The sequence below is a fragment of the Nyctereutes procyonoides genome, unplaced genomic scaffold (genome assembly GCF_905146905.1).
Source record: "Nyctereutes procyonoides isolate TBG_1078 unplaced genomic scaffold, NYPRO_anot_genome, whole genome shotgun sequence".
Classification (NCBI taxonomy): Eukaryota; Metazoa; Chordata; class Mammalia; order Carnivora; family Canidae; genus Nyctereutes; species Nyctereutes procyonoides.
Window position 1 is genome coordinate 27,946,965 of NW_026575051.1, and position 14,939 is coordinate 27,961,903.

The following is a 14,939-nucleotide window of genomic DNA, read 5'->3' on the forward strand; positions in this document are numbered from 1 at the left end:
TAATTTTAAATGTCTGTGATATGCATAACAGTTAAATGTTAAATTCTTTTTAATAAAGGAAATTTTATCTTTATCTTTTCTACTTATTTTAGAATATAACTAATGTATTAACGAAGTAGAATCTCCATTATCTCTTTATGGCTTTTTATCCAGACACTATCTCTTATGATAGTAGGTTTTTTAAGTTCTCTTTTAGCTTTTAAGTACTTGAGAGAGTAACTATAAAAAATCCAGTTCAAATTAATTTATTAAATGACTTACTAAAATACAGATGTATTACATCTAAGAGCATGTCTTAAAAAAGATTTTATTTATTTATTTTGAGAGAGAGGGAGTTCAAGTGGGGGGAGGGACAGAGGCAAAGGGAGTTCAAGTGGGGGGAGGGACAGAGGCAAAGGGACAGAGGCAAAGGGCTTGAGAATCTCAAGCAGACTCCATGTGGAGGCCCAATGCAGGGCTCAATCCTAGGACCCTGGGATCATGACCTGAGCTGAAGTCAATAATTGGATGTTTACCTGACTGAGCCACCCAGGTGCCCTGAGAGAGCACAAGTTATAATTGACTCATATTCCGATGTGAAAGCATATATCCTGGGGATTAACTACTGAAAGGAATTTTAAGGATACTTGTCAGTAAATTCTTTATGTACAATAAAATCATTTAAAAATGAGCATTTACTTCCCAATTATTTAGATTTACATATATCAATCTTTATTGTCAGGACAATCTAGCTAAATAAAGGATTTATTTCAGTCTTTTTCTTTCCACTGATTCTTTAAGGAAGCCATTATTGGTGTTAATTTGAGGCATCATAAAATTAACTTCTTAAGACCAAATACCTCTCATGCCCAGAGGTCACAGTGCCTAAAACTCTTCCTCAAAGATTATCCTTCTGTGATCACTAAAGAAAAAAACATTTCCCTAGGGCAAAGCCAGGAGAGAAGGATCCTAAGAAAAAGGAAAGTGACAGTTCTGATTTAGCTTATCTCTCTGGTAAACTCAGACAGGTGAACCTTGGGGATACCCTTCAAAAGGGGAGAGTCTGACTTAAGCCCAGATTTTCTCAAATTATTTTGTTTGATAACAGTTATTGACGATTTTTCTGCAGAAGCAGATTCCTGCTTCTGACATTTCCTCCACATCTTCCAGCTCCAGGTGGTCTGGTTCTATTCATACTTACGCATCTTTCTTAGGTACTAGGCAGGTCTCACCTTCCTTTTAAGTCTGATTCCTTAATCTTGCCCTGGATCATCTGACTGTCCTCTCTAATTATTTATCCTAGTCTAGTCTGTCGTTTAATGATATTTATACATATACATTTAAAATTCCTGACATTATAGTCCTACCACTTGCTATTCCCTTACTACATTCATGTACTGTGGTCAGTTTTAATAAAGATTGTGGTCAGAAGCTATCTTTTAATAGAGACATTTCTACCAAGGTAAGTCCATTCTAGTGTTAATGCAGTTTGGATCAGTCCAGACTTGCAAGGAAAGCAGATTCATCCTCCTTGGACATACAATACTCTGAACCCAACTCTGAAAACAGTGCTATGTCCTTGGGCAAAACAGAGGTTCTGCCAAGACTCTGACAATATTAAGTAATTCCTCTACTGGCATCCTCCTTCCAAATGCATTAAAACATTAAAGGACAATGCATTAAGTGACTTACACCCTGGTGTGAATCAATTTATCAGAATGCTTTTCTCCTGAAAGGAAAGGCTGAGGGTACATGTGATGAATGGACAAGATGGGAAAGGGGAATGCTGAGGAGGAGTATGTACAGTCAGAGAAAGAGAGAAATGCTAATATAACTTCTCCAACCTAATTTCCACCAGACAATTTTCTATTATTTACTGAATTTTAAAGACAATGAAAAAGTATCAGAACAAAACCATCAATAATCTTTACCACAAATCCAGATATGCATAAACATGTTGAGTCAAAGCCAGGTTCATTTTCTATGCATATTCCATGAACACATAAGTTGGAAATGCACTTCTCAAGTTCACTCTCACAGTGAAGTCTTGACCATCCTGTTAAACACAATTACAAAGCACATATTTAATTTTAAAAATAATAATAATAGCTTATATATATATAGTTTATATATGCTTATACTATTTGTTATAATTGGACTTGATGTTTTATATAAATTATCATAGTTTATCTTCATAATCATTCTATCAGGTAGCTACTATTATAATCTCTATTTAGTAGATGAGAAAATGAAACTTGGAGAAGATAAATAATTTGCCCCGAATTACTAGTTCTGTAAAAATGGAAGCTAGCATATATAAAATAAAGTTTTGGCTTGTATCTATAGAGCCATTCTATACATTACATATCCAAATGTCTTTATTTATTTTACCCTGGAACAAAGATATAGAAAATAATGGAATAAACACATCCCATACTTCCATTTAGTATGAATGTTAAATTCAAAGGAAAGCAACTACAGATTTCTAGATATAAAATGTTTCTTATAATACTTGTAGGATTTTATAGGTAGTATTTCTTAATCTGGGGCTCTATAGAATATAAATAATATGTCTAAATCAGCTATCAGCTATAAGAATTCTCCTTAAATATAATGATCTCATTTTCCATACCAACAAACTGTATGCTTGTCATTTTTTGGGAGGGAGGGTGCCATTATTTTATCACCTACCTAGCAACCAACATTGCTAAGTTCTCTGCAAGATAATATCCAAACTATGGTTTACTAGGTACACATTAAGAGCACTTCTAAAAAACCATTGATTTTTTTTCCTATGAAGGATCTATTTATAATGTCCTTAATAGGGGATGCCTGAGTGGCTCAGGGGTTGAGCCTCTGCCTTCAGCTCAGGGCGTGATCCCGGAGCCCGGAATCAAGTCCCACATCGGGCTTCCTGCAGGGAGCCTGCTTTTCCCTCTGTCTCTCTCTCTCTCTCTGTGTCTCCATGAATAAATAAATAAAACCTTTCAAGGCAGCTGTTACTAGCTTTTTAAACTATTTTTCTATGTATTATCCAGCAGCATTTAATCTGAACTCTGGCTATTGGGAAATGAGTTCTTATTCTTGTTCCTACTTAGCAACATATTCTCACTGTTCTTCCCTGATAAATTATAAGAGAACAATTATATAAGTATTCTGGGGTACCTAGAAACGATCTAATGCAATATAGCATCGTAAGAAGAAAAATACCACACAAGTTTAAAAGATTTGGTGGAGTCCAGATCAAACTTAGAAGGAGCTCCCAAAAGACTAAATTTACCAAAAAGCACATGCAAGACTCTTTTCACTTTGTAATTCTTTCATATGATGGCTTTATTCTGTGGGCATCTCTACTATGGAGGCTATAAAAGGTGATACAGAAAAAACATTCTGCAGAGCTTACAAAAAGCCACGGTGACCAGTCACTCACATGGTTGAAACTCACAACATATTGTTAAGCATAAAAGTACATTCCATAAAAATACATTCTGATAACTTTTCTTATAAAAGTCAAATATATACAGACTTAGTAACTTTGCTTAGAGATATACACATACATAATAAAGCCCTAAGGAACACTAAGGGAAATGTTGAATGTAAAGTTCAGAATAGTCACTATAGGGTGGTGGCAGAATTTTAATGTGTTCAGCGAGGGATATAGAAGAGGCTGGAAATATTGCTAACATTTTTTTTCCTTGAAGCAAACAGGAGGTACACGAATGCTTACTGTATTATTTTATAAAATAAATATTCCTTGATTATATATATTCTTCTGATTGAATAGAACAATTCACAATATAGTTTAAACAATTAAAAATGATGTAGTTTTCTTCTTGCTTCTAATACTATGAAGGACATCATAAAGCTTTAAACCATAAGATGGTAATTGTGAAAGAAAAAGAAATCATCATACTAGTTAAAAAGACAAGGGAGACTATATTCAAGAGTATTCTAATGAGAGAGAGAGAGATTATTGAAACAGAGGAAAAAGATTGAATTTAACTATGCTGAATCAAAGGTAGATGGGAGAATTTTCAAAAGCTGGAGTGGGCTAATGGGAAAATACTGGAGGATATTGGGCTGGGTGGAAGTTGGTCAATGTGTTTAGGACATCTTTGTTTGGTAACCATCACTTATTGACAGGAGGCTCCTAGCTTCCCACTGAGCCTGGTACGGCAGGTGGGGAGGCCATATCTCCTTCTATAATTACTTTTCAGAGGGATGGCTCCCAGGTGTTGGAAAAAGACATTTCTGGGTTGTAAAATTGGCAAGAGGCTGAAAGAAGGTTTATATTTCAAAGGGGTAGAGAAAAAAGTTATAATTGCAAGTTTTCTGAAGTAACTGCTCTAAAGAAAGGGAAGTCAGGGGCCTACAGTCATGAAGCCTATCTAAAGTGTAGTTAAGCTGAGGGGAATGTTAAGGATGTCTTGGTCAAAAACAACAAACTAGGATAGAAAATAAGTTAGTTAAGACTTAGCACAGAAAATAGAAAAAAAAATAAAAAATAAAATTAAAAAAATAAACTTAAATTAAAAATTAAAAAAATTATTAAAAAAGAAAATAGAAACCACTCTAGGTATTTATGCAAAAAGAGATAATAAGATGCTTACAAAATTATTAGAAGGAAGAGCTATAGGAGTAATTCCAATAACCATAGATATGACTCTCTGGGAGATGCCACCTCTATCATACACAGGAAACTGAGCAACATAAAAGCCACCATCAGAATTATTCAGTTTAAAAACTCATTGCACTAATTGAGGGAAGCTGGATTACCAGGAAGCCACCAACACAGTCTCTCTGGCTGCCTCCTCCTACCCTGCAGTTAGTGATTGAACGCTAGATTGCAGAGGCTCACTGCCATTCCTTATGGTTCTGCATTTTAATACACACAAAGTCATAGACTCAGAAAATCCATGTCCATGACCTTGTCTACCAGCTAAAAATTGCTAAGATATCTAGAAATGACCTCCACTAGATCCTCTAGATTTTAGGTATGTTTATTACAAGTGGAACTCAATTTATGTCACATCAGCTTCAAAGGAAGTCTAGATATTGTAGTTTTTTGTTTTCTTGCCCTTGCACTATAGGAAACCACAATAGACAGGACTGGATGCTGAGTGCCAATCATAGCCGTTAAAATAGATAGACAGATGGATAAAAAAATAATATGTGGTATATTTATACAATGGAATACAACTTAGCCACTAAAAAAAAAATGAATGAAATTTTGCCATTTGTGACAAGGATGAATCCGTCACAGCACTCCAACCAGTCTTAGGGTTAACTTGCTTCAAGTCTACACACTCCTTACTTGCTGACCTAAGTCCCTTCATCTGTAACATAATTAATTTACTTTGAGATTTGCAGACCACTAAGCTTGAGGAGTGTAGGACCAGAATCTTCCCAGGCCACAGAAGCCAGCAAGTCTGTTCAAAGCCACTTCAGGATTCTGATTAGCATAGCGATTTTTTTGTAAAATGTTTTTCTTTTTTAGGTCACACAGATGATTTTACTAACTTCCTTTTGTGCATCTGTAAACCTTGCCCTCTTCCGCAGAAATAAAGAGTACTCCTACCCATCATGAAATACAAACTGGCTCCTCCTCACTCAATATAATAATATAATGTTTATAGACGGCACCATCGAGTCTTCATGAAATTAAGAAATGTTATAGACTACTACTTCCTTTGCTGATAACTTCCCTAAACACCTTTAAAACCCTTGGGCCAGGCAGAAATTTTGGAGTTGGCTTTTGGATAACAGTCTGCCTTCTCTCCAAGTTGCTGGCCTCATGAATAAAGCTCAAATTCCTTTCCAATCAAAAACTTGTCTCTTGAGTAATGGCCTTTCAAGGGATGGGCAGCTGAACTTGGGTTTGGTAACAGGCCTATTAAGCTAAGAAAAATAAGTCAAATGGAAAAAGACAAATAGTGTATGATTTCTACTTATGTGGAATTAGACACAAAACAAAACAAATGAACCAGGGAAATAAAAAAACTCAGAGAAAAGACGACTGGTAAAGAAGGAAAGGAGTTGGGGGTGGATAGAATAGGTCAAGGGAGTCAACTGTATCATGATGGATATAACTAGGCTTGCGGTAGCAATCATTTTATAGTGTATACAGATGTTGAATTTTAAAGCTGTATATCTAAGACTTATGCAACAAAAATATTTTTACACAAAGATTGATCAAAATTTGTGTCCGATAACTGAAAAAGGTGCTTTTGGTTACTAAGGGGAAGTGGAAAACAAACCTATAACCTTTTACTTGCTGCTAGAAAAGATAAGATCTTTCAAACCCTTACAAAATGGAAGTAACATTGTAGATGCTTCATAAGTTATGGAACTTATGGTAAGATTTGAGTGAAAAGATTTGTGTAGGGGTGTCTGGATGGCATAGTGGTTGAGTGTCTGCCTTTGGCTCAAGGTGTGATCCTGGGGTCCTGTGCTGGGGCCCTGCAGGGAGCCTGCCTATTCCTCTGCCTACGTCTCTGACTCTTTCTGTGTCTCTCATGAATAAATAAATAAAAACCTAAAAAAATAAAAAAGGAAAAGATCTGTGCAAATTGCTGAACATAGTTTGCAATAAGTTTTTTAGAAATGTTGGTTACGGGGATCCCTGGTGGCGCAGCGGTTTGGCGCCTGCCTTTGGCCCAGGGCGCGATCCTGGAGTCGCGGGATCGAATCCCACGTCGGGCTCCCGGTGCATGGAGCCTGCTTCTCCCTCTGCCTATGTCTCTGCCTCTCTCTCTCTCTCTCTCTCTCTCTCTCTCTGTAACTATCATAAATAAATAAAAATTAAAAAAAAGAAAAGAAATGTTGGTTACTATTTATTATTTGTTCCTGATACCCTGCTGAACAAACTCTATGAATGAGCTTATTTTCCAATTCTGTGAATGAAGAAACAGATATTCTGAAATGTTAAGTAAAATTACATGAGCTAATGGGCTCAGGCTGCTTCATCCAAAATAATATATCTTACCTATAACTCTATGTTTAGTTCATTACAATTTTTAGGTGATTTTTTTCCTACAATTTTATCAGGAAACTGAGACTCAGAGAGTTTTTATAATAATGTTAAAAATCTCCAAGTTACCAGGTCACAAAGCTGGGATTTGAACTTTATTCTTCCCAGATTCCAGATGTTCTTTGTTCATCACCTTGCTTCTCTGAGTACCACATGGTGTTGTGCTATTTGGGAAAAGGATTTAAGTATATAAGCAATGCTTTTTAATCAGTTTCATGGGTTTTTTTTTTGGTTAAAAAAATAACAAAATAAATAAGATGATGTCTTTGTACTGAAGGTGGTAATAAGAAATAAGAGCAGGACAAGGGAATATAACACAGACAAATGAAAATTCTTTTTTAAAGAAAATATTTAGAAGCAAAGAAGAAAACACCCTTTGAATCCATGTAGGTTTGATGCCCATTTGTAATAACATAACAAGATATTCAGAAAATACTGTTTGGTGGTTACCAAAAGTTTTCATTAGCAAGCCAGAAAAGTAATCAAATCATTATGGTGTTAAACTCAGTATTAATCTAATATTTCATGTATAATAGAAATTAAATAAGTGCTTACTCGATAAATCACATCAAATAATGAGGGTATAAAACAAAAAAGAATTTAGATATCAAACTGTAATAAGAACAAATTAGGCTAATTTTAAGTTGATAGCAAAGCAAGTTTTTGAATGCTTATACAACTAGAAACACTGACCAATTTTAATACTACCATTCTCTGCCATAACATAGCAGTTATAAGAGTCTGAGTTTATTGATGAAAATAAAAGTCACTATTTGAAAGATTTATATATTTTACTTTTATTTCCTTTTCCTTCTTAGCACCAAGTGATTTGCATCCAATCTGGGGAAATAAAATAAAATTAAACCTAAATCTAAAATGATTCTAACTAGTTAATATATTATATAGTAACCAAATGATATAAATTGAAAGTATTTTTTCTTAGTCTAACTGTAGAACATGTAGAATTCATTTTTTACACCTAAATCACCATGAAAATACAATAGCATATACTCTTTATTTCATATTAATTATTTCGCTTTGCATGAGTTTTGATTAAATAGAAGATCATTATGTATCACCCCTGTTCTGAAATAAAAGTCATACCTCTGACTGAATAATTGTGAGTACTATGGCCGATACTATCTTTGTGTGCTTCTGTATTTTCTTGCCTCAAGGATGATGCAGAATTTCTGTTTCAAAATGAATAATGTTATTTTAAGAGCAAATTGTGTATCCAAAGTTTATATCATCACCTATATAAACACTGTTACATCCCTCCTGAGTATGAAAAGTGTGCGGGCACAGTGGCTGCCCCAGGGACTGAGAACAACTCTGGGTAAAGCATTCACATTTCCAATGCAGAGATTGTTCTCTTCACTTTCAATTTGCTTTTAATGGGATAACTATGGTTTCACTTACTGAGTGTTAAACATTTTTTATATCACACTATAAATGTGACTATTGAGGTAAAACAAAAGGAACAGTGTCTTACTTCATAAAATAACCTGGATGCTTGTATTAATACTTGCATGGAAATGAGTTCCCTACCCACTTGAATTCACTACATAGGCAGAGGATGAGCTCATTCTTTCCTGAATGCTGCTCAGGTTGCAACCTTTGTACAAGGATCTCATGTAGAGAGGATGAGTGAGTTCTGAGATCAACCTTGTCAAGCATAGTATCTAATTAGCTTGGAGGAAAGGGTACAACAATCTAATTTGTCTGCTTAGAGAGACGGGAGGGGCTTGTGCTAACTATGGCCCTGTCTGTGATTATACAACATTGGCCAGTATCATAAAAAGATTGTACTTTCCAATATGTGCTGAAAGCTCTATGAGGATCCATTAGAATACAACCTCTCTGATGGATTTTGTGCCACAAAACTAAATAACATTTAGAGTGTCTTCTAGCCTACTCATATCAAATTTAAATCTCAGTTGTGCTTTACAGATATATCTAGTGAGGAAACTGGCATTTAATTTTTCACACTGTGTTCTTTCAGAATATTGCAAGTGTCTTATATCTCTCTTTGGACTAACAAGTAGAGGAGATGGAGATAAAGGGATAAATTACAAATTTTCAGGTACAGAGTAAGAGCCACCTAAGATTTTGACCATGGAGGAAGAGTTGTTACATGAAGACATAACAATTCTGATATTGGCAACACGATGTGAATCTAAGATTTCCAACTGATGAAAATAGAATATGGAAAAAGCTTATAGTGCATAACTAATTTAAAGACAGAGGTAAATACTTGGTGAAGGTAGGTTTCTTTTTTTTTTTTTTTTTTTTTTTTTTTGAAGGTAGGTTTCTATTAGGTACCATGAAAGGTAAGGATGATGGCATGTTTTAGACCAGAGCTTAAGAATTATCAACATTATTTAAGGCTGGTTTCCTCCATGGATAGGAGAGGAGTGGACCAGTATAAACCAAAGGAATTAGACTTTGTGTCTTTCTATGACATTTGGGAAAATGCAAGTTCATATGAACTATACAGAAAAGTGGTAAGTTCTCAGTTATCAGTTTTTGCTTATCAAGCTTTTCACGAGTTAATGAGACAAATGTGGGTGAGTAACCTTCCTGAAAAAGTCTCATAGCGGTTAGAATTGCTAACATCTAAGCTACAAAACACTGATGGATCTTACTGGTGAAGCTCCTTTTAAAAAAAGAAAAATGGTCGTTTATTTTATTTATTTTTTATTCTAGTTAGAACATTTAAAATGATTTCTGTCCTTTTAGAAAAATCTTATGTATATAATATAGTACTATTAAATAGGTACAATGTTATCCAATAGTTCTAGAGAACTTACTTAACTAGCATAACTGAAACTTTATGGGAAGTTGCTATTCATTGAAGGCCCTTCTTTGGAGAGCATAAGAAATGAGGATGTAACACCAGGCCAGACTTCCTGGCTCTGAATCTCAGCTTTGCCCCTAATGTGCTATGGGAGATTATTCCTTGACTGTCATCATAAGGTGTTCACTGCATATGGTAGTGACAATAAGCGTTTTAAATGTTCAGACTTCAATAAAGGCATTTTTGCTTAAAAGAGGCAAAACTTTTTTTAAAGACTTTATGTAGTTATTTGAATGAGAACACAAGCGGGGTAGGGTGGAGGAGAGGGACAGAGCAAGAGGGACCAGCAGGTTCCCTGAGGAGCAGGGAGCCTGACACAGGGCTCGATCCCAGGACTCTGGGTTCATGACCTGAGCTGAAGGCAGATGCTTACCTGACTGAGCCACCCAGGTGCCCCTAAAGAGGAAAACTTTTAGAGTCATTCATTCTTTTTATATCAGAGAATTGCAATGTTTATTCTACTTATTTTATCTGTAAGAGTTATAGTTTTATGTAGAGGTGGCTATTTCAACATTCAGGTAGAAATGTTTTCAGATGCTCTATCTGACCAAAAAAAAAAAAAAAAAAAAAAAAAAAGCCTAGTATCAATATGGGATATTCCAAAACAGAGGAGTACACTGAGTGAATGTTGAAAATGTCAACAACACATCAATGATACTCAGTTGATAAGTATTCACTAGTTTGTTAACTTCACATATACAGAGCCCTAATACCCACAAGGCTGCCTGGCTGTTATTCCCTCAGGGAATCCAAATAACCAGAGACTCAGAATCCCGGGGTTTCCACAACCAGTCTCAAGTCTTCAAAGGAGTCTGTAAACAGAGAGAATTCTTTTTTGGTAGCCAAAAATATCCCACATATATTCCTGCAAGATTATTACTTCTCAAGGAAATTCAGGCATTCACTATGATGTACCTGACTGTTCAAGATAGGATGAGTGACAGAAGACACAGGAATAAAGCAACAAAGTAAAAAAATCTGCAAAGTTAGAAAACTAGAAGAAAGAGAGGGGAAAAAAGATGCATGGACACAAGTTGTTTATATTGATGTATACTTAAAAAGAATATGGCCAAAGGCTGAAATGGCCAAAGCATCAATTATTAATGAAAAAATTTTCCCTGAATAAAATCAGTGTACTCATCTTGTCCATCTCTGTAGTGACCATTGTTAGAGGTAATAATAATGTCAATATTAATAAGAGCTAACATTTACAAAGGACTTGCTGTGTGCCTGGCACAATGGACATAAAGATCATAATTATGAAGTTTACATAGATGTAGAAAATGGCTATAGTGAGTTATACTCTAAGCAGCAGGATTTCTTGCTAATAGACTGATTTCTTACTAGTCTCACAGAACATCCATTTCAAAAAAACAGAACATGAATTTCATATTTTTAAGTGCGGTCATTGTTTAAAACTTAGCTGATAACCAACAACATTATTGGTGAATCACATTGTCAAGTTCATATTAGATACACATATATACATAAACATATATTTTGTAAATAAAGTATGCATGATTATATTTTTTCAATAATTACCTTGTTGACATTTGCAAATATATCCACTGATGTGATCTTCACACTTTGCACCTTTTAGACATAGTGATGAAGAACATTCATTTATATAAGTTTTACAAAATTTTCCAGAAAATCCAGGAACACATCTAAGAAAGAAAAGTAAAAAATACATAAATATATACATATAATATGAATGATCCTATATTATGGAGTTAATATTTGTCATATTTGAATAAAATTAAGCACATGAAGTAGTTTTTCATTAAGGTTGATTTATGAGAGCTAATTTAGTTGATATTCACCAGTATCTTCAATGAAATTAAGGCCCATTAACAAAAAGCAACCAGAAACAAGGAAGGGGAACAAAAAAAATGCTCAGGTATCATAGAGCTCAGTCATTCTAGATTTAATTCTTTCCATTTTATTTCAAATATATGTAGCTTGATAATATATATTTTTAAAGTATCTATTATCTATGCCTGTATTATAAAGAACATTGACTAAAATTGATTATAAGATAGTTAATAAACTTTTATAATAGTGAAAACCTTGATAATTTTATAAAATATTTCACAAATATTTATTTTTTATTGAAATTCCACTTAGTCAAAATATAGTTTAACATTAATTTCAAGTGTGCAATATAGTGATGCAACACTTCCATACACCAACCAGACTCATCACAAGTGCATTCTTTAATCCCCATCACCTATTTAAATCATCCCCCAGCCACCTTCCCTCTGCTAACCATCAATTTGTTTACTGTAGTTAAGAGGTTATTTCTTGATTTGCCTCTCTTTTTTTCCTCTATGATTGTTTCCTAAATTCCACATATGAATGAAATCATATGGTATTTGTCTTTCTCTGACTGCCTTCTTTCACTTAGCATAATACTAAACATTTCACGGGCAGCCTGGGTGGCTCAGCAGTTTAGCACCGCCTTCGGCCCAGGGTGTGATCCTGGAGACCGGGGATCAAGTCCCACGTCCGGCTCCCTGCATGGAGCCTGCTTCTCCCTCTGCCTGTAACTCTGCCTCTCTCTCTCTCTCTCTCTCTCTCTCTCTCTCTCCTCTCTGTGTATTCTCATAAATAAATAAATAAATAAATAAATAAATAAATAAATAAATAAATAAATAAATATTAAGCATTTCACTTAGCATAATACTCTCTAGTTCCATCCCCACTGTTGCAAATGGCAAAATTTCATTCTTTTTTATGGTTGAGTAATATTCCATTGTGTGCGCATGCATGCACAACACATATATCACATCTTACTTATTCACACAAATATTTAATTATAAGATGATTCCTTAGTGAACCCTCTTACCCTAAAACTTGAGCAGAATTAAATTTATAAAATAATTTTAATTTTAGCATATAATTGAAACCAACATAGAAGGCAGCATAACATTTAAAATATTGGTTCTGCTTATTCTTGGCTTGATAGTAATATCACCTTTCACCTTGGAATTCTCTCATTCAAATGTGTTTTCTGAGATGCAGGAACACACAGCTGGACTTTGCCTTGAAATGATATTGAACTGTGGTCCCAAAACATTATGTCCAAGTCCTAATGGTTGATAACTGTGAATGTGACCTTATTTGGAAAAAAAAGTTCTTTACAGTGTAACTAAGTTAAGGATCTTGAGAAGAGGTCACCTTCCATTAACTGGTTGGATCCTAAATTCAAAGGCAAGTCTCCTTATAAAAGTGGAGACACACAATGGGGAAGGGCATGTAAAGAAGGAGGTGGAGGCTGGTGTCATGTAGCCCCAAGTCAAGGAATACCTAGAGCTTCTAGAAGCTAAAAGAGAAAAAGTAGGATTTTTCTCTAGCACCTATAGAGAGAATGTGGCCTTGCTGACACTTTGATTTTAGATTTCTGTTCTCCACAAGTGTGACCAAATTAATTTCTGTTGTTATAAGCCACCAAGTTTGCAGTAATTTGTCATGCCATCCCTAGGAAACTAATACATAGAATGACTATGAGTGCATCTGATGTGTTTTCTCTCCAGATGTTCTTTTAGGACTAATTTTATACAAACCACTTAGATGTCAGTTGTTAGACCATGATCTAAGAAGTGATGGAGGATCTACAAACAATGATTAAAGTACAATGTTCAGGAGAGGGATTTACATATTTACTGAGTGTCTACAACATGACAGATCTTTTCTGAATGTGAAGGCATATAAAGAAAAGTAAAATTTTCTGTCTGCCTTCAAAAAACAACCAGCCTAGTTGGGAAAACAGACAACTAGCAAATTGAACAATGTAACTAATATTATAACTAATAACTAATATAAAAAATAAAGTATAAAATAAAACATATGGATGGTAGCATTCCTAGCATTAGGAAGAGTATATGCAATGGTGAAAGTAAGAAGAGTATAGCTAAATCCAGAAATTAAAGGAAATTCTAAATGTCTGACAAATAATGTGTGAAGGCAAGTCTGGGGTGATACTGGGAAAAGGGATAGATTAATAAATGGGCATAAGCATTCTATAATTATGGATCACAATTTTTGTAATGGCTAATATTTACTGAAAAGTTATTTGAAAGTAACTTTTTTTAAGGTCATAGCACTAGTAAATAATATAGGTGGAATTTAAAACCAGAAAATGTTACTGCTTTGTACGCAACCTATGTCCATTGGGAAAATTTGGCTCTTTTTTTATTTCCAGCGCCTAGTCTTACCCAGCCAAAGCTAAAAAAAATAACCATGTTAAAGAATCAAACATATTCCAGCAATCCTACTATGCTAGATCCTTGCTGGAACTAATTGAAGACTCCTGACCAACGAACAATACCTGATTTAATGATGTATGGATTAATGAACTCATTTTTCACTATGAGGTAAAATCCTCAATAATGAATTACTACTGAGACCATAAACCTTCTTCTCTTTGTAGCAACTAGAAACTTAATCCCTTTTAGAGGAAATTCCCCATTGGTGGTGTGCCCCTATGGAAAAGAAATAAACTTAGAGCTCATTTTGTTCATCACTGAAGTTTTCATTGCCTTTCCTTTAATATTATAAATTATTCTTCAAAAATGCTCTATCAATTTAGGTACTTTCTTTTTTTTTTTCAAGTTTGACAGTTGCTAGCATTGTAAGAAATACCTATTTGTCCGCATTTTAATCCATCGCAATACTAATAATGTTCTTAATTTCCAGTGTAAAGAAAAAAAAAAAAAACTAAATGCCTGGGGCATGTGGGTGGCCCAGTTGGTTAACCAGTTAACTCACTGTCTTCTGCATAAATCATAATCCTGGAGTTCTGAAATTGAGCCCTGTACCAGACTCTCTGGTCAACAGGGAATCTGCTTCTCCCTCTGCCCTTCCCCCTGCTCATGCACACTCTCCAGCTCATTCTCTCAAATAAAGAAATACAATCTTAAAAAAAAAAAAAAAACATATGCCTTATAGGTTTTTTTTAAGGAGATAGCTTTAAAAATCGTTTAATACTTTTTCTTAGAATAACTTTAGATTTATAGAAAGTTTATAGAAAAGTTGTAGATGTAGTTAAGAGTTTTCATATACTCCATAACC

The 14,939-nt window shown here is 34.6% G+C and overlaps 1 protein-coding gene across 1 annotated transcript in view; it reads right to left on the bottom strand.

Moving 5' to 3' along the window:
- EYS (eyes shut homolog) overlaps positions 1–14,939 on the bottom strand; it is a 1,553,129-nt gene that overhangs the window by 751,754 nt on the left and 786,436 nt on the right. The window contains exons 20-21 of the mRNA XM_055330595.1: positions 11,409–11,533; positions 1,911–2,035 (exon numbers count right to left, since the gene is read on the bottom strand). Coding sequence (XP_055186570.1) covers positions 1,911–2,035; positions 11,409–11,533 — 250 coding nt within the window. The remainder of the gene's footprint in view (positions 1–1,910; positions 2,036–11,408; positions 11,534–14,939) is intronic.